General features: G+C 42.2%; 3 protein-coding genes and 1 long non-coding RNA gene across 13 annotated transcripts in view; 1 reads left to right on the plus strand and 3 right to left on the minus strand.

Moving 5' to 3' along the window:
• The window catches only part of LOC123500362, a 62,159-nt gene extending 39,979 nt beyond the window's left edge, over positions 1 to 22,180 (minus strand). For 3 of the 10 annotated variants that reach the window (XR_006673289.1, XR_006673297.1, XR_006673292.1), the window contains exon 1: positions 260 to 819. The gene's annotated coding sequence lies outside the window, so the exon portion shown is untranslated. Of the gene's footprint in view, positions 1 to 259; positions 820 to 8,133; positions 8,272 to 9,328; positions 9,486 to 15,869; positions 16,877 to 17,450; positions 17,732 to 19,730; positions 19,898 to 20,462; positions 20,731 to 22,050 lie in introns of those variants that run through there. The other 7 variants (XR_006673294.1, XR_006673293.1, XM_045249076.1 and 4 more) reach the window with 7 other exon arrangements.
• On the plus strand, positions 1,773 to 3,332 carry LOC123500365. The gene is made up of 2 exons (XR_006673298.1): positions 1,773 to 2,282; positions 2,408 to 3,332. It is a non-coding gene; the product is annotated as an uncharacterized LOC123500365 (long non-coding RNA).
• On the minus strand, positions 5,524 to 8,121 carry LOC123500378 (oocyte zinc finger protein XlCOF14-like). The gene is made up of 3 exons (XM_045249096.1): positions 8,067 to 8,121; positions 6,551 to 7,406; positions 5,524 to 5,991 (listed from the first exon to the last, which is right to left on the minus strand). Exons 1-2 carry the CDS (start codon positions 8,119 to 8,121, stop codon positions 6,817 to 6,819), a joined length of 645 nt encoding a protein of 214 aa, XP_045105031.1. The 3' UTR covers positions 5,524 to 5,991; positions 6,551 to 6,816.
• On the minus strand, positions 20,806 to 22,090 carry LOC123500380 (zinc finger protein 708-like). The gene is made up of 2 exons (XM_045249097.1): positions 21,351 to 22,090; positions 20,806 to 20,869 (listed from the first exon to the last, which is right to left on the minus strand). The coding sequence occupies exons 1-2, from the start codon at positions 22,088 to 22,090 to the stop codon at positions 20,806 to 20,808; spliced, it is 804 nt and encodes a 267-aa protein (XP_045105032.1).
• Positions 22,181 to 25,177: the final 2,997 nt, after the last annotated feature.

Consider the following 25,177-nt stretch of genomic DNA (forward strand, 5'->3'; position numbering starts at 1 on the left):
AACACAAAATGCTTTGCGAGGGAAACAAAGTGCACATTCATTCCAAACAGGCCAAAATCCACCAGAAGAAACCAATGATTTCATCGAGAAGTGAGCTGTTCGTGTTATTGTAAAAATGTACCCTTCTAGGAGGTAAAAATGTTTGGTGTGGGAGGGGGCCCTGGGGAGAGCAGCCCCAACAAACAAGCCGAGTAAACCTTGCATTACCTGTAGCTACAGGCTCAAATGGTGAACACACTCACGTATCTCTGTTCTTTACCTTTGTCTCGCCGCTCTCTCTCCTCTCAAGCCTCCTCTGGTCACCTCTCTCCCTTCTCCCTCCCTCAGCAGGCCGGCACAAGGAAGGGCCCACGAGAACACTTGCTAATTGTGAGGCGGAGCGCCGCGAGTTCCGCTGTGCCTCATGTCACACACTCTGGGCCTCTGCTCAAGTCTGAGCGGCGAGCGGCGCGCCACACCACCAAAAGGAAGCCACAATTAAGGCCACACTCAAACAAACTGACATTTTGCTGTATTGTCATGGTTTGCTCTGTTATTTAGCGGCGTACACACTGTACGTCACGCTCACCACAAATAAAGACAAAAGGATCCAGTAAAGGTGTGCTTTGTTGTGCATACTTCAAATGTGTATTCTGTAACCCTAACAATAAACAAGATGTCACGGTGTGGAGGTTTACACTCTGCACATTAAGTGTTGCTAAATTATACCCAGTAGCCATCAAACAACCACAAATATCGGGTTCAACTATATTGTGGTTTACATTAGTTAAACCATCACTTCTTCCTTAGATTTCCTCTAGTAATGAAAAGAAAGCGGCAATTTCCATTGCTTAACACGGGAGAGGGCAATGTTTGGGGTGAGTTACGATCGTAAGCTCCGCCCACTGGCTTCACTTTTTGTAGTACAGCGGGATAGGCGCGCGGCGTCTCCATCAATATAACGTCCTTGCATCATTACCGTATGCCCTGCTACACCACCACCACCACCATCACTGCAGCTGTCTGTGAGGATATACCCCACTTCGTCACCAAAAACCCATTTCGTCACCAAGGAAACGACAGCTGTTCACCAGTGGGAATTCCATTTCGTCACCAATGATAATAATATTATCAAGAGAGAGTTTGTGTGTGTGTGTGTGTCACCAGTAGGATGTGAGCGAGTGTGTGTGTGTGTGAAGGCACATTGCTGAAAGGCACATTTGTTGAAAGATTCAGACAATGTGGGGGGTCATCGTGGCCTAGTGGTTAGCGTCGAGAGCTGCCGTTCGAAAGTGCGGCAGTTCGAGGCCCACCACAGGCACTTGGATGGGTAAGGGTTAGGTGCCTTGCCCCTCGTCTCCAGCCTCAGCTTGGGCCTATTCACTAAAGGATTAGGTGGATGTTGCGGCATGAATCGCCTTCTTCCCTTGGGGTACATCCCCAACAATATACTAAAAAAAAAAAAAAAGATTCAGACACCGCTATTCAATATTTTTCCAGCATAAAGATAATCAAATTTACTGGAAAAATATGCAGCATCTTACTATTATTTTGGGAGTATCTGGATGAGAGAGAGAGAGAGAGAGAGATATCTATATATATATATATATATATATATATATATATATATATATATATATATATATATATATATATATATATATATATATATATATATATATATATATATATATATATATATATATATATATATATATATATATATATATATATATATATATATATATATATATATATATGTATATAATAGCTGTGTTGATGATGTTGGGTGGGATGGGTGGGTGTAAACTGTACATGCATGGGAGGCGGCCCACACACATACAAGACCACTATTTTCTTTTTTTTTTTAGTTTGGTTTGAAATTACGTATTTAGAGGATTGTCGTCTGGGAAGATTACGCTACGCAGTGCCTGCCGACCTGAACGAAATTTTTGGCAATGTTCAGGTTCGGAGGCGATTTCGGAGGTCGAACGGCTCGTCAAACGCGGTTGTCGAACCTGGTTGTCAAACGGTCCGAAGAGTTGTCAGACAGCCACGCCCACGAAAAGTCAGACTCGAACAGACTTTCATCGACTCTAGATCACGTGACCAAAACCATTGACTGTTTTCAAACATCAGGCCAGGCATTCACCTCAGGATGGCGTCCACTCGAAGACCTTTGCACCCATGTTCCGGCTGTGGGAAAGAAGTTCGACCACGGCAACAGGCTATATTGTGTGTGACAGCTGTCACCAGTGGAGACACAGGCTTTGTGTCACAAACATAACTCAGGCGATGTACAGGTGAGAATGCAAAGTTAATGGGTTTTCTATTACTGTTGATCATTTTATTCTATGAGTTTAATGGTTATAATGTGTAATAATTTATAAATTACATATTTTTAATTAAAGCATTCTCTCTTACACAGACAGATCAACAAGGAATTAAAACAGGGTGGATCCTTTGATTGAACGTGCCCCAGTGCCCTACCCACCACCCACCAGAGTGCCCAGGCACTAGTGCTTGCAGTTTTACGCCCAGCCATTCAACAGAAGAATTGTCTGATGAGTGCCTAGACATTATTGACTGTCTAGAGGATTCCTTTGAGTATATGACCATAATAGACATTAACAGTTCATTTACGGTCGATTTACCTATTGATCCAGTTATTCCAGTGCAAGAAAATTCAATAGAAAATGAACCACTGTTACAAGAAAATCTAACTAATGATCGACCAGTGACTTATGAAATTATTCCTGGGGGTACAAAACGCGGGAAGCCACGATTACATAGTTCTGCTGGATACATGTACACAATAAGAAAAGCAAGTGAAACTGTGACCTATTGGACTTGCAGCATTAGGCAAAAGAACAACGTGTCCAGCTAGTGTAATTCAGAGAGGGACATATTTCAGAGCAGGAGAACAGGCTCACAACCATCCTGCCACACCTGGGCTCCTTTCTGCCACCACAGTGTCGGTAGCCGTGAAGGAACGCTGTGAACGAGCAGTACGTGTCTACCCAAGCATAAATATCTAGGATAACTATATATCATAAATGAGATTCTATACTTATACAAATTCAGATATCAATGTATTGGTTATTGCGAGCTCTTTCTTTATCATTATCGTGTACAGCAATGGTTGTTTGTCAAAACAGTAAATGTTAGGTAGTTTTCACAGCGAGTGTTTGCATCTCCCGCGGATAAACATAAAAACGAGGTAGCATCTAAGAGGCAGACTATTACATTCCTTTTCTTCTCTATTTCTACCGCCTCTGTTCATGATTGTGTTCTTTTCAATACACCAGAGAGAACTGATAATAAGTACAGGAATATTAACATTTTCTCATGCATATCTATCTTCCTATCTGTCATATGATCTATCTATGAATTTATCTATCTATCTATCTACCTACCTATCCATCTATCCTAATTCTTTTTATTTTCCCTGCATGTGACAAGAAGACTTGCTGAAAGTGACAGTCACACCACCATCACTCAGGACAGAAAAGGTTGCACTATTCCACTGACTTGAATGTAATAGAACAAATATATGAAAATTTTTGCTGGTGTGCTGTTCAAGACTCCTGGAAATTGAAAGGACTGCAAGGCGAGCTACAGAACTGTCTAGGGAATACTTTGAGGGAAGGCAGGAAAGAACACCCCGTTATCTTCACTCTTTTTTATGTACCAGGGAAAAAGTGGCCAAAAGAAAAAAAAAAAAAAAAATAAAATAAATAAATAAATAAATAAATAAATAAATAAAGAAAATAAATATACAAATAAAAGAATAATAAATAAAAGAATAAATAAATAAATTAATTAATTAAATAAAAAATAAAATAACTAAATGTGTGGAGCTCTCCCTCTGCAATGAAGTCGTCGTAGGAATTGAAATACAGAATGAGGCAGGGAGTTCACACACCACAACACAACACACATACTGAACCAAAAAGCCAAGGATGAATTGTGTAGTGTATTGACATGCTAATCCTTCCTCCCACATCATGGCTCAAGGCTCACTGGGCAAGAAGAGAAACACTGGTGAACAAAAATATATTAGTCACAACTTCACATCTCAGTACAGTCAGATCTACAGGTGCCTTGGAAGGAATCAGTCATCACACACAGGTACACTTAACCCCTTCAGTACCACAAAACATTTCCATATTCATTCTGCTCACTATTTGCTGATTTTATACAGCTTCAGAAACTTATGTGGGGATTAAAATAAAGAAGACTGTCACTATTAATCTTCTGGCCTTCATAGACCATTCCTAATGTTAACAAAATTGTCTAATCATAGCCAAAACTCAAGGTAAAAATGTGTCCCAGTACTGAAGGGGTTAACCAGTGCTCAGATATGCCTCACTGACATTGTTACACTACTCAATCTAATGAAACAGACATTTTAGACTGTAAAGATATGTAGCTAAAAATATTATGAGACACACACTAAAGCCCCGTACACACTATGCATCATGATGCGCATCGTGTTGAATGGATGTGTTGAAAAAGTCGTTTTTCAACACGAACGTGCATCACCAACGTGTTGCTGGGTCGGCTCAATTTCAAATTGCTGCTCAGTGATGCATCATCAGTCAGAGTGGCAGGACGTCTGGTCACGCTCCGCTCCAGCGCCGATGGCTCACCAATCACCACCACCCGCCAAACCCATTGAGTGGACAAGGGCCAACACCCAACATTTTATTGATTTGCTGAAGGAGCATCCATCTGTTTGGAACATCAAGTCCAAACAGTATAAAATGAGAAACGTCAGGATTGCAAGTTTGGAAACCATAAAATCAGACTTATCGAATTTTGCAAACTGTACATTGCGGGTTGAAGACATCACAAAAAAGCTACACACACAGAAGACACAATTCAACCGGGAAATGTCTGCAATCAAAGCATAACAAAAGTCTGGAGCAGGCACGGAAGATATCTACACACCAAAGCTATGGTGTTTTGATGAGCTGCGTTTCCTGGCTGCGAGAACAAGTGAGCAGTGTTGCAGTACAGTTTGGCCGCTAGTAATTTTTTTCAACACCACTACTGCACCACGTGGCTGATACATGATGCATAGTGTGTACGGGGCTTAACTTGAGATGTAAACCAATTATGTCAAAAATATCATTAAAGCAGCACTGGTTAATAGTTATAGAGATAAAAAGATACTTTTCAATTACAAAAACACCAGTTGCCTAATGAATCTCCAGGCAGTGATTTGATCAAGGGAATCACTCACTCACTCACTCACTCACAAACACACACACACACACACACACACACACAGAGGGAGTGAACAGCTACATAAATCTGTTTGCGGACGATGCGAAACTGTGCAGAGTCATTAAACAAAAAGAGGATTGTGAAATACTACAGGAAGACTTAAACAAGATCTGGAAATGGAGCAAAAAATGGGAGATGGAATTCAATGTGGACAAAAGCCATGTCATGGAAATGGGAAAAAGTGAAAGACGACCAGTGGGAATCTATAAGATGGGAGATGGAGTAGAACTAGAAAAAGTAAAAAAGGAAAAGGACTTGGGAGTCACTTTATGCATTTTTTAGGGTAGAGATTTTAGGGAGAGAAAAAGAGACAGTTTGGTGTATTTTTTCTATTTTAACGAGAAACTGAGATCATTTGATGTGTTTTTCTTTGCATTCTTCAGTTTGGCTTTTGTTTTGTAATAAATTTTCTGGAGTGATTTTGTTGCAGTCTTTCTCCTGAGACTGTTAGAGGTATTACTGACTTGGTGTAGATACAAGGGGGGTAAACAGCAACAGATGTAAATAAGGCAGGTAGATAGGGGATGGGATGGGATGCTATATATAGACGTACCCAGACACAACAGTGGTGCCGGTGGAGGGATGTGTTGTCCTTACAGGCACTGCCACACATGACAACAGTGTAGTGTCTGCTGACGTGACACTATCATCAATGTATTCTGTGGTGTGGCAGGCCAGCGTAGCATGGAGTCACGCAGGCATCCAACACACACCAATGTCCTGAAACAAAAGCATTCATTAATACATTATCTTCAACACAACACACACACTGAGTGGTGACACATACAGTGATGGGGGGCTGGGGGGCTGGCCTGGGCTATGTGTGTCCTCTTAGACCATATCCTGCTGTTATACAAGCACTACATACATTCAGACATATACAATCCTGTATCTATGTATCTTTCACTGAACACCCTTCCAGGAGCCCAGTACACACTATGCATCATGTATCAGCCACACTGGCAGGACACACACTGCAACGCTGACCTTCACCACCACCACCACCACCACAGTCCTTTAGGGTCCTCACAGCCAGCCAGCACCATGCATGGTCTTCTCACCCCTGCAGTGGTGAAGGGGAGTGCCCTAAGTGCTTGTCTGTCTGTCTGTCTGTCTTTCTGTCTGTGTTTTAAAAGGTGTATCTAGTACCACAGTGACTGACAAGATCCTTAGTGTTGATTCTGACATGGTACTTGCACTGCCAGGTTAGGTAATGGAATAAGGTATCACTAATCCAATCACCTCCACCACTTATGTTTTCACTCTTACTTGCACTTACTTATTTATTTGCTTGCTTGCCTGCCATCTTGACCCCCGCCACGTCCTGCTGGAGATGGAGAGCCTTGGTGACACCCTCGGGAGACCGGTTCCCACTGAAGGCGTGCTTCACCTGGCTGTGCCGAGGAGCAAAGGCTGGAAGGTCAGGCCAAGGTCAGGAGGAGGCAACTCAAGAGAAGAAAAAAGAAACACACTGCCCACCACCACCACCACCACACACTCCCACAGGCATGGGTGTGGCCCCACCAGTCAACACAACACACCACCTCAAAAGTGGATCTTCACATGCTGGGCAATGTCACGCTTAGTCTTGAAACACTTGCCACAAACATCACACTTGAACTCCCTCAAGCCAGTGTGTCTGAAGGCATGTCTGTTGAGAGCACCAATGGTGAAGAATTTCTTGCCACACTCCTCACACTCATAATTTCTCACACCAGTGTGTGTCAGGGTGTGTGTGGTAAGGTTAGACTTTGTGGTGAATTTCTTGCCACATTCCAGACACTCATGATTTCTAACACCACTGTGTGTCAGAATGTGTCTGTTGAAATGACTCTTTGTGGTAAATTTCTTTCCACATTCCAGACACTCATAATTTCTAATACCACTGTGTGTCAAGGTGTGTTTGTTGAGGTTACCCTTTTCAGCAAATTTCTTTCCACATTCCATACACTCATAATTTCTAACACCACTGTGTGTCAAGGTGTGTTTGTTGAGGTTACCCTTTCCAGCAAATTTCTTTCCACATTCCAGACACTCATAATTTCTAACACCTCTGTGTGTCAGGGTGTGTGTGGTGAGGTTAGACTTTGTGGTGAATTTCTTTCCACATTCCAGACACTCATAATTTTTAACACCACTGTGTGTCAGGGTGTGTGTGGTGAGGTAAGACTTTATGGTGAATTTCTTGCCACATTCCAGACACTCATAATTTTTAACACCACTGTGTATCAGGGTGTGTGTGGTGAGCTCAGACTTTGTGGTGAATTTCTTGCCACATTCCAGACACTCATAATTTTTAACACCACTGTGTCTCAGGGTGTGTGGTGAGCTCAGACTTTGTGGTGAATTTCTTGCCACATTCCAGACACTCATAATTTTTAACGCCACTGTGTATCAGGGTATGTGTGGTGAGGTTACCCTTCCTGGTGAATTTCTTGCCACATTCAAGACACTCATAATTTCTAACACCACTGTGTGTCAGGGTGTGTGTGGTGAGGTGACCCTTTATGGTGAATTTCTTTCCACATTCCAAACATTCATAATTTTTAACACCACTGTGTGTCAGGGTGTGTGTGGTGAGCTCAGACTTTGTGGTGAATTTCTTTCCACATTCCACACACTCATAATTTCTAACACCACTGTGTGTCAGGGTGTGTGTGGTGAGTTCACCCTTTCTAATGAATTTCTTTCCACATTCCAGACACTCATATTTTCTAACACTAGTGTGTCTCAGGGTGTGTTGTCTAAGCCCTTGTCTGGATGTAAATGTTTTATCACATTGCTGACAAACAAACTTTCTCTCTCCTCTGTGGGTGGAGCTGCCTGCCTCCAGGTCATTCTTGCCACCATGCCTGGACCTCCCCACACCTGAGGCAGACTGCTGCTGCTGCTGCTGTTGTTCACTCATGCTGCTGCCCGGCCTCAGCCCTCCACTGCAGGAACCCCCAGCCAACTGGATGGAGCCACATCAGAGCCCAGCAGGACACCCAGCCTGGACACCTGCAACAACACTGATGGTGAGGACACTGGATACTGGCCATGGCCAACAATAGTTCTCAGGAAGAAAAAAAAAAAGGCACACTTGAGTGCCAAATGCCGAGGTGAATGTCAAAGAGAAAAATCAAATTTGAGAGGATAAATGTGTTGGAACCTTTCTCTTGAAAGAATTCAAGTCCCAGGAAGGTGCAAACACACAAGCAGGCAGAGAGTCCATCAGTGTACTAGATAAAGGAATGAATGACTGAGAGTACTGGTTAACTCTTGCATTAGAGAGGTGGACAGATTAGAGGTGAGAGAAGGAAGAAAGAGTAGTGGTGGGAGGATAGAGGAGGAGGGGAGGCATGCAGTTACCTAGAACTGAAGAGCAGTTGGCATGAAAATAGCTGTAGAAGACAACAAGAGATGCAACACTGTGGAGAGAGAGAGAGAGAGAGAGAGAGAGAGAGAGAGAGAGAGAGAGAGAGAGAGAGAGAGAGAGAGAGAGAGAGAGAGAGAGAGAGAGAGAGAGAGAGAGAGAGATGCAACACTGTGTGAGAGAGAGAGAGAGAGAGAGAGAGAGAGAGAGAGAGAGAGAGAGAGAGAGAGAGAGAGAGAGAGAGAGAGACTGCATAGTCAGTAAGTTAGAGGAGAGAAGTTGATAGGATGAAAAACTTTTCATTCCAGCCTGTCTAAAAGAGCAGAAGCAGCTCAGTGCAGGAGAAGGGGTTGGTAAGAGTGCAGATTGCCGAGTTGCTAGGGAAGAGGTTAACAAACAGAGCAGTGTGCCTCTTCTTGATATTTACCATCTAACCTAACCTAACCTACCAGGGCGCTGCATCCCCCTGGAACCACCCCAAGCATGTTAACCTAACCTGGACCCCCTCAGGGATGCTAACCAGTCTTAACCAAACTTGGATTAACACTGTGTCAAGAAAAAGATAGATAATAATAATAATAATAAAAAAATCAAATAAAAGTAATGGTGCCTACCGTTGAAGGGGCTATTATGTCACGTTACTGGCCTAGGATCTGGTTTAGGGAGTCTTTAGGGGAAGTGGTCGTGTCTAGGGACGTTTACCTGCTCACACTCGTAGGCTACATTTCTCAGCAAAACTGAGAGCGTCACCAGACCACAACTGTCTTGCTAACCAGTCCATCCCTTGTCTTACTAGTAAATCAGCGCGTGTCATCTCTGCCACCCAAAAACACCGCATTGCCAAAAATGTCCACACTTGCTGGGGAAGAAGGCAACATTTCAAACACTAAGCATTTGCTATCCAAACCCAGACACAAACACACACACACACATTATGGATAAGGAGAGACATGAACGCAGAGGAAAGAAATAAGACCATTGACTTATGGAAGCAGGAAAGAAAAAAAATGAATCACGAGCAGAAGTTTTACTGGAGAGTCAGGGATATGAAACTGATAAAGTGGATGATTGGGAAAACAGGAGAAGGGAAGAGAAACTAAAAATGGCATACACTAATGTGAATGGGTTACAGTCTGCTCTGGTAGAAATAAATGACTATCTTAAGGTAGAGAGGCCTGACATGATGGGAATAACTGAAACTAAACTTACTGAAGTCATTGAGGAAAATAAAATATGTGAAGGTGAATACAATATATGAGTAAGAAATAGAGCAGAAAAGCAGGGAGGCGGTGTGATGCTATTGGTGAAAAAAGATCTTGTTGCCTATGAACTAAGGGATGGCTATGGGTTAGCTGAGGTGGTGTGTGGAGGAGGTGTTAAATGAGAGTTTGTGGTGGTATATGCTCCCCCCAAAAACCAATTCATGGAATAGAGAGGAATAGAAAAGGAAGATGGAGGACACTAAAAGATGGATACAATATTTGATGAAAACTAAAGAGAAACTGGTAATGATGGGAGATTTCAACAGCAAAGAGGTGAAATGGGAAGAGTGGACTGTGGATGGTAGCGATGATTCATGGGGTGGAGAGTTGCTAAGAATGGCAATGGAAAACTCATTGATACAGTGGGTAGAGAAAAATACTAGATACAGAGATGAGGATGAACTGTCACGACTGGACTTGATTTTCACTAAAGAGGAGTTGATAGAAAACATGAAAAGTGGGTGTCCAATAGGGAAGAGTGATCATGTGATGATTGAGTGTGTATTGAGGGAAGGAAGAATGGAGAGAAGGAATGAACATCACAGAACAGGAAGATTCATCTACGGTAAAGCAAATTACACCAAATTAGGGAATTACTTTGAGCAAGCACACTGGAGTGTTTTTGAGGATGCATGTGGAATTGAGGATAAATGGAGAGAGTTTGTGAACATTTACGAGGAAGGGGTCAATAAATATGTGCCAAGGGTAAAGAAGAAACAAAAGAGGATCCAAGTATGGTTTAATAAAGCTGTGAGGAATCAAAGAGAAGAGAGAGACAGCTTGGAAAAGGTGGATGAAGAGAAAAGGATCTTTAGTGTGGGATGAGTATAAAAAGGCAAGGAATGAATACACAAGAATAAGGAGAGAAGAGGCCAGAAAGTATGAGAGGGACATTGTGGAAAAATGTAAGGATGAGCCAAGATTATTCTATAGATTTGTTAATGGGAAACTAAAAAAATAAGAAAGAAATAAGCAAGCTGAAAGTTGATGGAGAATTCATTGAAGAGGAAAACTCATGGCTGAAGAGTTGAATAAGTGTTTCCAAAAAGTTTTTACCAATGAAAGAACCTTTAATGAACCAAAGATCGAACCGACAGAAGAAGAAGGTCTGGATGTAATTGAAGTGTTGGAGGATGAAGTGTGTGAAATGCTGGAAAGATTGGATATAAGGAAAGCACAAGGGCCTTATGGAGTATCAAATTGGGTGTTGAGGAATGTAAGGATCAACTGGCAAAAAAGATTTGTGGCCTCATATTGAAATCTCTGCAGCAGGGGCAGGTGCCAAAGGACTGGAAAAAAGCAGATATAGTACCCATATTCAAGAGTGGAAACAAGGAAAATCTGTCAAACTACAGGCCGGTGTCATTAGCAAGTGTTGTGGTTAAACTGTGTGAGTCAGTAATAAAGAAAAGATGGAATGATTATCTAGAAAGGAAGAAAATATTGACTAATGGGCAGTTTGGATTTCGGAAAGGCAGATCATGTGCAACAAATTTATTGTGCTTCTACTCTCGGGTCATAGATATGGTACAAAAAAGGGTGGGATGGGTGGATGGAATTTATCTAGACTTGAAGAAAGCATTTGATAAAGTCCCTCATAAGAGATTGATCTGGAAAGTGAGAGAACATAGTGGGCTGAGGGGTAGGCTTTTGGAATGGATTAGTGATTTCCTGACTGGAAGAGAGACGAGAACAGTAATAAGAGATAGGAAATCAGCTTGGAGGGAAGTGACTAGTGGAGTACCTCAGGGTCAGTTTGGCACCGTTACTGTTTGCTGTTCACATAAATGATATGACGAAAGGAGTGAATAGCTATATGAGTTTGTTTGCGGATGATGCCAAATTAATGAGGAAAATAACTAAGAAAGAAGACTGTGAGGCATTGCAGAGGGACTTAGACAAGATCTGGGAGTGGAGCAGAGAGTGGCAAATGGAATTTAATATCAAGAAGTGTGGAGTGATGAATTTTGGTAAGAGCAGTACGAGACCAGTGTACAGATACAAGATGGGGGATGAGGAATTGGAAATAAAGACTGAAGAGAGAGATCTGGGAATAACTTTGACGAAGAGGCTCTCAGTCAGAGGTTCATGTAAAGAGGAAATCTGGTGAAGCGTACAATTTAGTAAGGAACATAAGAACTGCATTCTGCTACATGGATGAAGAGAGGATCAAGAAGTTGATTGTTACAATGATTAGACCCAGGTTGGAGTATGCAGCGGTACTTTGGTCTCCAAGAATGGAAAGGGATAAGAGGAAGGTGGAACGCGTGCAGAGGGCTGCGACGAAGCTGCCCCAAACCTTGGTGAATCTGTCTTATGAGCAGAGACTGGAAAAATTGAGTCTGCCGACACTGGAAAAAAAGAAGGGAGAGAGGAGACCTTATCACTATGTATAGGATTCTGTCTGGCAGTGAGAAGTTGGACCGTCACGATCTGGTGGTGAGGGATATGAGAAGTGGGAGGGAGCAGGGGAGAAAAGTGAAGATGAGTGTGTGTACAAAGGACATAAAAAAATACAGTTTTCCACAAAGAATTGTGAGGATCTGGAATGGGCTGGAGAAAGAAGTGGTTGAAGGAAAAACAATTCACGAATTTAAGGAAAAGTTATATATGTAAGAGTAGGTATAGAGACGGGACAGCACGAGTTTGAACTCCTCCCATAAACAACAACTAGGTAACACACACACACACACACACACACACACACACACACACACACACACACAGAACAGAGTGTAGAAAAAGTAACACAAGAAATATACAGATTTGGTAAATAGAGTGATGGGACTATAAGACCACTAAAAGTTAAAATGAGATCAAAAGTAAGGGTGGAAGAAATATTAGTGAGGACTGGAAAGCTACCTGGTAAGACAGAATATAACAACATTTGGATGAAGAGAGATATGAACTAAAAGAAAGGGACAAGGAGAGAGAGGACTGAGAAGTGAAGCTAAGGGAAAAAATAAACAAAACAAGAAAAGGACAGAGAACGAGATGAAGAAATTCAACTGGAGAGTGCTGGAGATGAGGCTGAGGAAATGGTATATTTGGGAAGGGGAAGGAAAGCATTAGGAGTCATGTATACAAACATAGATGGGTTTACATCAGGAAGGTTGGAAGTGAGAGATGATACATTGGAAAGAGGACCAGACGTGGTAGGTATAACAGAAACAAGTTAAGTGAAGACGACCAAGTGAATCTTAAAGAGCAGGGATATAATGTTTGGAGGAGAGACAGAAGGGGACAAGCAGGAGGAGTATTGGTAATGACTGGAGAGGATATATTTGTGGAGGTGGTACAGTACGGAGATGGAATGGCAGAGGTTTTAAGCCTAACAATTAGGACCAGTGGGAGGGAAAGGAGGAGTATCATAGTAACATATGTGCCACCCAAGACTAATACTATCCAAACCCAACACTACAGCCCTCTAGCCAGGGACAGGGGCTGGGGCGTCTCCTTCTGCCCCGTCCCTACAACCCATCTGAGGTTACTAATGAAACCCAACAGTATAGCCTCCCTCTATCTCTCTCTCCCGATTTTTTTTTTAAGATAAAAGCTGGCCAAGGGAACAAAAATAATAGAGAAAAAAGGACACCCACTTGCCAGTTGGTTAAACAGACTACGAATTGAAAAAAAAATAATAATAAATAAATAAATAAATAAATATATAAAAAAAAAAAAAAAAAAAAAAAAAAAATCAGTGCGTGCTTGACACATTATGAGGGTGATTGGTTGTTTTGTTTGAACATGAAAGCAGTAGCCAATAAAAAGGTGGAATTTATTGAGCCAATCCTAGTGTGGTATTTCAAGGTGTGGCGAGATAAGCGGTTCAATTTGAACTATTTGAATCAGTGTTAGGAAGATGTCACCATGTGTTGGGTGTAGCGTGCACTACTTCCTTGCTATTCAACACTTTTTTGAAAAAGACAAAAAAAGTGTACAGTTCCTAAGGGAGCACGGTGTTTTTCCTAGTGTGGTGGGGTGCCCCAGTGCCACAAACCCTGCACACTCAGAGATAAGACTTGGAGGTGCACGGCCACTTCTTACATTCCAATAAGGTAATGACTTCCTGTGCATAGCTTAGCCATTGCAGTGAGGTTAGGATGGGTTGGCTTGGGTTAGGTTAGCTTTGGTTTGGTTAAGTTGGGTTAGGTTTGGCTTAGGTTAGGTTAGTGCATATTCATTGTAAACATGGAAAAATATACTCCCCCGCCCCCAAAAAAACTTTATTGTACTGCAAACTCGTGTTTCCACAATAGACGTGGGAGGAGGGGAGTGGTATTTAATAAAATAGGTATTACTGTATTGCAGTTTCAGCCAATACACCACAAGTAACTACATCACACTTCTACGAACATTTCTAACCCCATTTTACCCTATCGGAAATTAGTATTACTTCAGCACAAGCCTTCAAATGTGCGGTGTTTGGCGAGTTATCTCTAAGTCCAGCTAGCTGCGGTGAGCCATGGAGCTCCATCACACTCGGAAATGAGCAGTACACTGACTTGCATTTGTTTCTAGCTGGGGTTTGGGGGTAACTGCTGAATAGGATTCTTATTGTGTCTACAGTTCTTTTGTCCAATGACGTGCCACCACCTCAACACCACGAGCTGCGCCAATGGGAATTTCCTATATGTGTTCGTAGGCGGGTGACAGCTGGGCAGACAGGTGCACAGAGACATCTGTGCGCCTAGTTCAGACATGGCCACCAGTGACACTAGTTGTAAAGGTTCCGAATTTGATTACTGGGAAATCATCACTCCTGCAATGCAAGTCAGTGTACAATCGAGAAGAGGACCAGCCAGGACCTTCATCCTTTCGTTTAGGTATTGTGAGGAGGGGTATTGGTAGAGGTAGGGCATATTGTGCGAAGCTACAAGAGAACTGACGTGGGGGGAGGAAAGCTGCCCCAAAGCAAGGATACAGTAGGTTAGGTTTATGTTAGGGTTAGGTTACTGTTGCAGGGGGTCTTGGGAGGGGCACAGCCACCCCTCTTTAGGTTAAGTTACATAAGGTTAGGTTTATGTTAGGGTTAGGTTAGTGTTCCAGGGTGGTCTATGGGGGTGCAGCCCCCTTCCTTTAAGTTAGGTTTATGTTAGTGTTGTAAGAGTGTATGTGGGGGCCTGCGGGGGAGCAGCCACCCGGCTAGGTTAGGTTACGTTAGGTTAGGTTAGTGCTGTAAGGGGGGCCGGTGAAGCACAGCCCCCATTATGTTAGGTTTTTGTCCTTAGATTGTTTGGATCGCCATATCTCGCCTCTTTTGGCTACCCCCCAAAAACCCCCGATTCCCCACAGTCCCCCAAGCTTGTTGTGGGGGAAGGGAGAGGGGAGAGGTTATTATGTTAGGTTAGGATAATTTCTGTGAAAAATACTCATGAATTTTGTGATTTTCCCTCTTTTTTTCTTAAAAATGGGTATTTTTCTTAGATTTTTTTGGACCCCCCAAATTGCCTCATTTTTGCTTTCCCCACCCAAAAATCCCGCTTTCCCAGAAGGTCCCCTAGCTTGTTAGATTTGGAAAAAAAAATTTAAGATAGGGTGTATTGGCTCAAACTGCAAATTTACCCAAAAAATAAACAAATAAAAACTTGCACCGAAAAATAAAGCGCATATTCATTCAAAACTAATCGAAAACTAATATATATAAAAAAAAGGTCTATTTTACAGCAAAACCGTTTCCATAAAAGCCGCAATGGGAGGGGGGAGGAATGGTAAGAAGAAAACAAAATGCTTTTCGAGGGAAACAAATTGCACATTCATTCCAAACAGGCCAAAATCCACAAGAAGAAACCAATGATTTCATCGAGAAGTGAGCTGTTCGTGTTATTGTAAAAATGTACCACTTCTAGGAGGTAAAAATGTTTGGTGTGGGAGGGGGCCCTGGGGAGAGCAGCCCCAACAAACAAGCCGAGTAAACCTTGCATTACCTGTAGGCACAGGCTCAAATGGTGAACACTCACTCACATATCTCTGTTCTTTACCTTTGTCTCGCCGCTCTCTCTCTTCCCAAGCCTCGTCTGGTCACCTCTCTCCCTTCTCCCTCCCTCAGCAGGCCGGCACAAGGAAGGGCCCACGAGAACTCTTGCTAATTGTGAGGCGGAGCGCCGCGAGTTCCGCTGTGCCTCATGTCACACACTCTGGGCCTCTGCTCAAGTCTGAGCGGCGAGCGGCGCGCCACACCACCAAAAGGAAACCACAATTAAGGCCACACTCAAACAAACTGACATTTTGCTGTATTGTCATGGTTTGCTCTGTTATTTAGCGGCGTACACACTGTACGTCACGCTCACCACAAATAAAGACAAAAGGATCAAGTAAAGGTGTGCTGTTTGTTGTGCATACTTCAAATGTGTATTCTGTAACGCTAACAATAAACAAGATGTCATGGTGTGGAGGTTTATACCCTGCACGTGTTGCTAAATTATACCCAGTAGCCACCAAACAACCACAAATATCGGGTTCAACTATATTGTGGTTTACATTAGTTAAACCATCACTTCTTCCTTAGATTTCCTCTAGTAATGAAAAGAAAGCGGCAATTTCCCATTGCTTAACACGGGAGAGGGCAATGTTTGGGGTGAGTTACGATCGTAAGCTCCGCCCACTGGCTTCACTTTTGTAGTACAGCGGGATAGGCGCGCGGCGTCTCCATCAATATAACGTCCTTGCATCATTACCGTATGCCCTGCTACACCACCACTGCAGCTGTCTGTGACGGCAGTACGTGTCTACCCAAGCATAAATATCTATGATAACTATATAATTATCATAAATGAGATTCTACACTTATACAAAATTCAGATATCAATGTATTGGTTATTGCGAGCTTTCTTTATCATTATCGTGTACAGCAATGGTTGTTTGTCAAAACAGTAAATGTTAGGTAGTTTTCACAGCGAGTGTTTGCATCTCCCGCGGATAAACATAAAAACGAGGTAGCATCTAAGAGGCTGACTATTACATCTCATTTCTTCTCTATTTCTACCGCCTCTGTTCATGATTGTGTTCTTTACAATACACCAGAGAGAACTGATAATAAGTACAGGAATATTAACATTTTCTCATGCATATCTATCTTCCTATCTGTCATATGATCTATCTATGAATTTATCTATCTATCTATCTACCTACCTATCCATCTATCCTAATTCTTTTTATTTTCCCTGCATGTGACAAGAAGACTTGCTGAAAGTGACAGTCACAACACCATCACTCAGGACAGAAAAGGTTGCACTATTCCACTGACTTGAATGTAATAGAACAAATATATGAAAATCTTTGCTGGTGTGCTGTTCAAGACTCCTGGAAATTGAAAGGACTGCAAGGCGAGCTACAGAACTGTCTAGGGAATACTTTGAGGGAAGGCAGGAAAGAACACCCAGTTATCTTCACTCTTTTTTATGTACCAGGGAAAAACTGGCCAAGGGTAAAAAAAAAAAAAAAAAATAAATAAATAAAAAAAAAAAAAAAAAAAAGAAAAGGTCCCAGAGGCAGCAAAAAAAAAACAAATAAATAAATAAAAATAAATAAATAAACAAATAAATCAATTAAATAAAAAAAAATAAAATAAAAATAAATAAAAAAATGAATAAATAAATAACAATAAATATATAAATAAAATAATAATAAATAAATAAATTAATTAAATAAAAAATAAAATAACTAAATGTGTGGAGCTCTCCCTCTGCAATGAAGTCGTCGTAGGAATTGAAATACAGAATGAGGCAGGGAGTTCACACACCACAACACAACACACATACTGAACCAAAAAGCCAAGGATGAATTGTATAGTGTAGTGTATTGACACGCTAATCCTTCCTCCCACACCACGGCTCAAGGCTCACTGGGCAAGAAGAGAAACACTGGTGAACAAAAATATATTAGTCACAACTTTACATCTCAGTACAGTCAGATCTACAGGTGCCTTGGAAGGAATCAGTCATCACACACAGGTACACTTAACCCCTTCAGTACCACAAAACACTTCCATATTCATTCTGCTCACTATTTGCTGATTTTATACAGCTTCAGAAACTTATGTGGGGATTAAAATAAAGAAGACTGTCACTATTAATCTTCTGGCCTTCATAGACCATTCCTAATGTTAACAAAATTGTCTAATCATACCCAAAACTCAAGGTAAAAATGTGTCCCAGTACTGAAGGGGTTAACCAGTGCTCAGATATGCCTCACTGACATTGTTACACTACTCAATCTAATGAAACAGACATTTTAGATTGTAAATATATGTAGCTAAAAATATTATGAAACACACACTAAAGCCCCGTACACACTATGCATCATGATGCGAATCGTGTTGAATGGATGTGTTGAAAAAGTCATTTTTCAACACAAACGTGCATCACCAACGTGTTGCTGGGTCGGCTTGATTTCAAATTGCTGCTCAGAGATGCATCATCAGTCAGAGTGGCAGGACGTCTGGTCACGCTCCGCTCCAGCGCCGATGGCTCACCAATCACCACCACCCGCCAAACCCATTGAGTGGACAAGGGCCAACACCCAACATTTTATTGATTTGCTGAAGGAGCATCCATCTGTTTGGAACATCAAGTCCAAACAGTATAAAATGAGAAACGTCAGGATTGCAAGTTTGGAAACCATAAAATCAGACTTATCGAATTTTACAAACTGTACATTGCGGGTTGAAGACATCACAAAAAAGCTACACACACAGAAGACACAATTCAACCGGGAAATGTCTGGAGCAGGCACGGAAGATATCTACACACCAAAGCTATGGTGTTTTGATGAGCTGCGTTTCCTGGCTGCGAGAACAAGTGAGCAGTGTTGCAGTACAGTTTGGCCGCTAGTAATTTTTTTCAACACCACTACTGCACCACGTGGCTGATACATGATGCATAGTGTGTACGGGGCTTAACTTGAGATGTAAACCAATTATGTCAAAAATATCATTAAAGCAGCACTGGTTAATGGTTATAGAGATAAAAAGATACTTTTCAATTACAAAAACACCAGTTGCATAATGAATCTCCAGGCAGTGATTTGATCAAGGGAATCACTCACTCACTCACACACACACACACACACACACACACACACACACACACACTACAAGTCTCTGCCTCTCCTTACACTTCACAACACAAACACAGTACATACAACACTCCCTGTAAACTACAATACAACAAAGTACACACCCCTCACAAGATACACAAGACTAGGTGTAAACTACTACTACTTTCTGTCTTACAACCCACAATACACAAAGAACACACCCCTCACAATACAACAAGTACAAAACTAGGTGTACACGGCTTCTTTCTACCTTGTACCCCAGCATACAACAAACACACTCCTTACAATAACAGACCACAGAGGCTTTATACAGAGGTAAAAGAGATAGTTTGGTGTGTTTCTGTGTCTTTGTGAGTGTTTTTCTAGATTGTACACACTTTAAGGAGAGACACAGAGATGATTTCCAGTTTGTGTGTCATTTCAAGCATTTTTTGTGTTGTAGTGAGTTTAAGGAGAGATCGAGTGCTGATGTGGTGTGTTTCTGTGTCACTTTATGCATTTTTTAGGGTAGAGATTTTAGGGAGAGAAAAAGAGACAGTTTGGTGTGTTTCTATCATTTTGTCTATTTTAACGAGAAACTGAGATCATTTGATGTGTTTTTCTTTGCATTCTTCAGTTTGGCTTTTGTTTTGTAATAAATTTTCTGGAGTGATTTTGTTGCGGTCTTTCTCCTGAGACTGTCTGAGGTATTACTGACTTGGTGTAGATATAAGGGGGTAAACAGCAACAGGTGTAAATAAGGCAGGTAGATAGGGGATGGGATGGGATGCTATATATAGACGTACCCAGACACAACAGTGGTGCCGGTGGAGGGGTGTGTTGTCCTTACAGGCACTGCCACACATGACAACAGTGTAGTGTCTGTTGAGGTGACACTACCATCAATGTATCCTGTGGTGTGGCAGGCCAGCGTAGCATGGAGTCACGCAGGCATCCAACACACACCAATGTCCTGAAACAAAAGCATTCATTAATACATTATCTTCAACACAACACACACACTGAGTGGTGACACATACAGTGATGGGGGGCTGGGGGGCTGGCCTGGGCTATGTGTGTCCTCTTAGACCATATCCTGCTGTTATACAAGCACTACATACATTCAGACATATACAATCCTGTATCTATGTATCTTTCACTGAACACCCTTCCAGGAGCTCAGTACACACTATGCATCATGTATCAGCCACACTGGCAGGACACACACTGCACACAATGGAACGCTGACCTTCACCTTCACCACCACCACCACCACCACCACAGTCCTTTAGGGTCCTCACAGCCAGCCAGCACCATGCATGGTCTTCTCACCCCTGCAGTGGTGAAGGGGAGTGCCCTAAGTGCTTGTCTGTCTGTCTGTCTGTGTTTTAAAAGGTGTATCTAGTACCACAGTGACTGACAATGTCCTTAGTTTTGATTCTGACATGGTACTTGCACTGCCAGGTTAGGTAATGGAATAAGGTATTACTACTCCAATCACCTCCACCACTTATGTTTTCACTCTTACTTGCACTTACTTATTTACTTGCTTGCTTGCCTGCCATCTTGACCCCCGCCACGTCCTGCTGGAGATGGAGAGCCTTGGTGACACCCTCGGGAGACCGGTTCCCATTGAAGGCGTGCTTCACCTGGCTGTGCCGAGGAGCAAAGGCTGGAAGGTCAGGCCAAGGTCAGGAGGAGGCAACTCAAGAGAAGAAAAAAGAAACACACTGCCCACCACCACCACCACACACTCCCACAGCCATGGGTGTGGCCCCACCGGTCCACACAACACACCACCTCAAAAGTGGATCTTCACATGCTGGGCAATGTCACGCTTAGTCTTGAAACACTTGCCACAAACATCACACTTGAACTCCCTCAAGCCAGTGTGTCTGAAGGCATGTCTGTTGAGAGCACCAATGGTGAAGAATTTCTTGCCACACTCCTCACACTCATAATCTCTCACACCAGTGTGTGTCAGGGTGTGTGTGGTGAGGTTAGACTTTGTGGTGAATTTCTTGCCACATTCCAGACACTCATAATTTCTAACACCACTGTGTGTCAGAATGTGTCTGTTGAAATGACTCTTTGTGGTAAATTTCTTTCCACATTCCAGACACTCATAATTTCTAATACCACTGTGTGTCAAGGTGTGTTTGTTGAGGTTACCCTTTTCAGCAAATTTCTTTCCACATTCCATACACTCATAATTTCTAACACCACTGTGTGTCAAGGTGTGTTTGTTGAGGTTACCCTTTTCAGCAAATTTCTTTCCACATTCCAGACACTCATAATTTCTAACACCTCTGTGTGTCAGGGTGTGTGTGGTGAGGTTAGACTTTGTGGTGAATTTCTTTCCACATTCCAGACACTCATAATTTTTAACACCACTGTGTGTCAGGGTGTGTGTGGTGAGGTAAGACTTTATGGTGAATTTCTTGCCACACTCCAGACACTCATAATTTTTAACACCACTGTGTATCAGGGTGTGTGTGGTGAGCTCAGACTTTGTGGTGAATTTCTTGCCACATTCCAGACACTCATAATTTTTAACACCACTGTGTATCAGGGTGTGTCTGGTGAGGTTACCCTTTCTGGTGAATTTCTTGCCACATTCCAGACACTCATAATTTTTAACACCACTGTGTATCAGGGTGTGTGTGGTGAGCTCAGACTTTGTGGTGAATTTCTTGCCACATTCCAGACACTCATAATTTTTAACACCCCTGTGTATCAGGGTGTGTGTGGTGAGGTTACCCTTTCTGGTGAATTTCATGCCACATTCAAGACACTCATAATTTCTAACACCACTGTGTGTCAGGGTGTGTGTGGTGAGGTGACCCTTTATGGTGAATTTCTTTCCACATTCCAAACATTCATAATTTCTAACACCACTGTGTGTCAGGGTGTGTGTGGTGAGATCAGACTTTGTGGTGAATTTCTTTCCACATTCCACACACTCATAATTTCTAACACCAGTGTGTCTCAGGGTGTGTTGTTTAAGCCCTTGTCTGGATGTAAATGTTTTATCACATTGCTGACAAACAAACTTTCTCTCTCCTCTGTGGGTGGAGCTGCCTGCCTCCAGGTCATTCTTGCCACCATGCCTGGACCTCCCCATACCTGAGGCAGACTGCTGCTGCTGCTGCTGTTGTTCACTCATGCTGCTGCCCGGCCTCAGCCCTCCACTGCAGGAACCCCCAGCCAACTGGATGGAGCCACATCAGAGCCCAGCAGGGCACCTAGCCTGGACACCTGCAACAACACTGATGGTGAGGACACTGGGAGCCACTGGACACTGGATACTGGCCATGGCCAACAATAGTTCTCAGGAAGAAAAAAAAAAAAAAAAAAAAGGCACACTGAGTGCCAAATGCCGAGGTGAATGTCAAAGAGAAAAATCAAATTTGAGAGGATAAATGTGTTGGAACCTTTCTCTTGAAAGAGTTCAAGTCCCAGGAAGGTGCAAACACACAAGCAGGCAGAGAGTCCATCAGTGTACTAGATAAAGGAATGAATGACTGAGAGTACTGGTTAACTCTTGCATTAGAGAGGTGGACAGATTAGAGGTGAGAGAAGGAAGAAAGAGTAGTGGTGGGAGGATAGAGGAGGAGGGGAGGCATGCAGTTACCTAGAACTGAAGAGCAGTTGGCATGAAAATAGCTGTAGAAGACAACAAGAGATGCAACACTGTGAGAGAGAGAGAGAGAGAGAGAGAGAGAGAGAGAGAGAGAGAGAGAGAGAGAGAGAGAGAGAGAGAGAGAGAGAGAGAGAGAGAGAGAGAGAGAGAGAGAGAGAGAGAGACTGCATAGTCAGTAAGTTAGAGGAGAGCAGTTGATAGGATGAAAAACTTTTCATTCCAGCCTGTCTAAAAGAGCACAAGAAGCTCAGTGCAGGAGAAGGGGTTGGTAAGAGTGCAGATTGCCGAGTTGCTAGGGAAGAGGTTAACAAACAGAGCAGTGTGCCTCTTCTTGATATTTACCATCTAACCTAACCTAACCTACCAGGGCGCTGCATCCCCCTGGAACCACCCCAAGCATGTTAACCTAACCTGGACCCCCTCAGGGATGCTAACCAGTCTTAACTAAACTTGGATTAACACTGTGTCAAGAAATAAATAAAAAAAAAAAAAATAATAAATAAATAAAAAATAATAATAATAATAAAAAAATCAAATAAAAGTAATGGTGCCTACCGTTGAAGGGGCTATTATGTCACGTTACTGGCCTAGGATCTGGTTTAGGGAGTCTTTAGGGGAAGTGGTCATGTCTAGGGACGTTTACCTGCTCACACTCGTAGGCTACATTTCTCAGCAAAACTGAGAGCGTCACCAGACCACAATTGTCTTGCTAAGCAGTCCATCCCTTGTCTTACTAGTAAATCAGCGCGTGTCATCTCTGCCACCCAAAAACACCGCATTGCCAAAAATGTCCACACTTGCTGGGGAAGATGGCAACATTTCAAACACTAAGCATTTGCTATCCAAACCCAGACACAAACACACACACACACACATTATGGATAAGGAGAGACATGAATGCAGAGGAAAGAAATAAGACCATTGACTTATGGAAGCAGGAAAGAAAAAAAAACGAATCACGAGCAGAAGTTTTACTGGAGAGTCAGGGATATGAAACTGATAAAGTGGATGATTGGGAAAACAGGAGAAGGGAAGAGAAACTAAAAATGGCATACACTAATGTGAATGGGTTACAGTCTGCTCTGGTAGAAATAAATGACTATCTTAAGGTAGAGAGGCCTGACGTGATGGGAATAACTGAAACTAAACTTACTGAAGTCATTGAGGAGAATAAAATAGGTGAAGGTGAATACAACATATGAGTAAGAAAAAGAGCAGAAAAGCAGCGAGGCAGTGTGATGCTATTGGTGAAAAAAGATCTTGTTGCCTATGAACTAAGGGATGGCTATGGGTTAGCTGAGGTGGTGTGTGGAGGAGGTGTTAAACGAGTTTGTGGTGGTATATGCTCCCCCCAAAACCAATTCATGGAATAGAGAGGAATAGAAAAGGAAGATGGAGGACACTAAAAGATGGATACAATATTTGATGAAAACTAAAGAGAAACTGGTAATGATGGGAGATTTCAACAGCAAAGAGGTGAAATGGGAAGAGTGGACTGTGGATGGTAGTGATGATTCATGGGGTGGAGAGTTGCTAAGAATGGCAATGGAAAACTCATTGACACAGTGGGTAAAGAAAAATACTAGATACAGAGATGAGGATGAACTGTCACAACTGGACTTGATTTTCACTAAAGAGGAGGAGTTGATAGAAAACATGAAAAGTGGGTGTCCAATAGGGAAGAGTGATCATGTGATGATTGAGTGTGTATTGAGGGAAGGAAGAATGGAGAGAAGGAATGAACATCACAGAAAAGGAAGATTCATCTACGGTAAAGCAGATTACACCAAATTAGGGAATTACTTTGAGCAAGCACACTGGAGTGTTTTTGAGGATGCATGTGGAATTGAGGATAAATGGAGAGAGTATGTGAACATTTACGAGGAAGGGGTCAATAAATATGTGCCAAGGGTAAAGAAGAAACAAAAGAGGATCCAAGTATGGTTTAATAAACGCTGTGAGGAATCAAAGAGGAAGAGAGAGACAGCTTGGAAAAGGTGGATGAAGAGAAAAGGATCTTTAGTGTGGGATGAGTATAAAAAGGCAAGGAATGAATACACAAGAATAAGGAGAGAAGAGGCCAGAAAGTATGAGAGGGACATTGTGGAAAAATGTAAGGATGAGCCAAGATTATTCTATAGATTTGTTAATGGGAAATTAAAAAAATAAGAAAGAAATAAGCAAGCTGAAAGTTGATGGAGAATTCATTGAAGAGGAAAACTCATGGCTGAAGAGTTGAATAAGTGTTTCCAAAAAGTTTTTACCAATGAAAGAACCTTTAATGAACCAAAGATCGAACTGACAGAAGAAGATGATCTGGATGTAATTGAAGTGTTGGAGGATGAAGTGTGTGAAATGCTGGAAAGATTGGATGTAAGGAAAGCACAAGGGCTTTATGGAGTATCAAATTGGGTGTTGAGGGAATGTAAGGATCAACTGGCAAAAAAGATTTGTGGCTTCATATTGAAATCTCTGCAGCAGGGGCAGGTGCCAAAGGACTGGAAAAAAGCAGATATAGTACCCATATTCAAGAGTGGAAACAAGGAAAATCCGTAAAACTACAGGCCAGTGTCATTAGCAAGTGTTGTGGTTAAACTGTGTGAGTCAGTA

This window comes from Portunus trituberculatus, unplaced genomic scaffold (assembly GCF_017591435.1).
Source record: "Portunus trituberculatus isolate SZX2019 unplaced genomic scaffold, ASM1759143v1 PGA_scaffold_205__4_contigs__length_1045770, whole genome shotgun sequence".
Taxonomy (NCBI): domain Eukaryota; kingdom Metazoa; phylum Arthropoda; class Malacostraca; order Decapoda; family Portunidae; genus Portunus; species Portunus trituberculatus.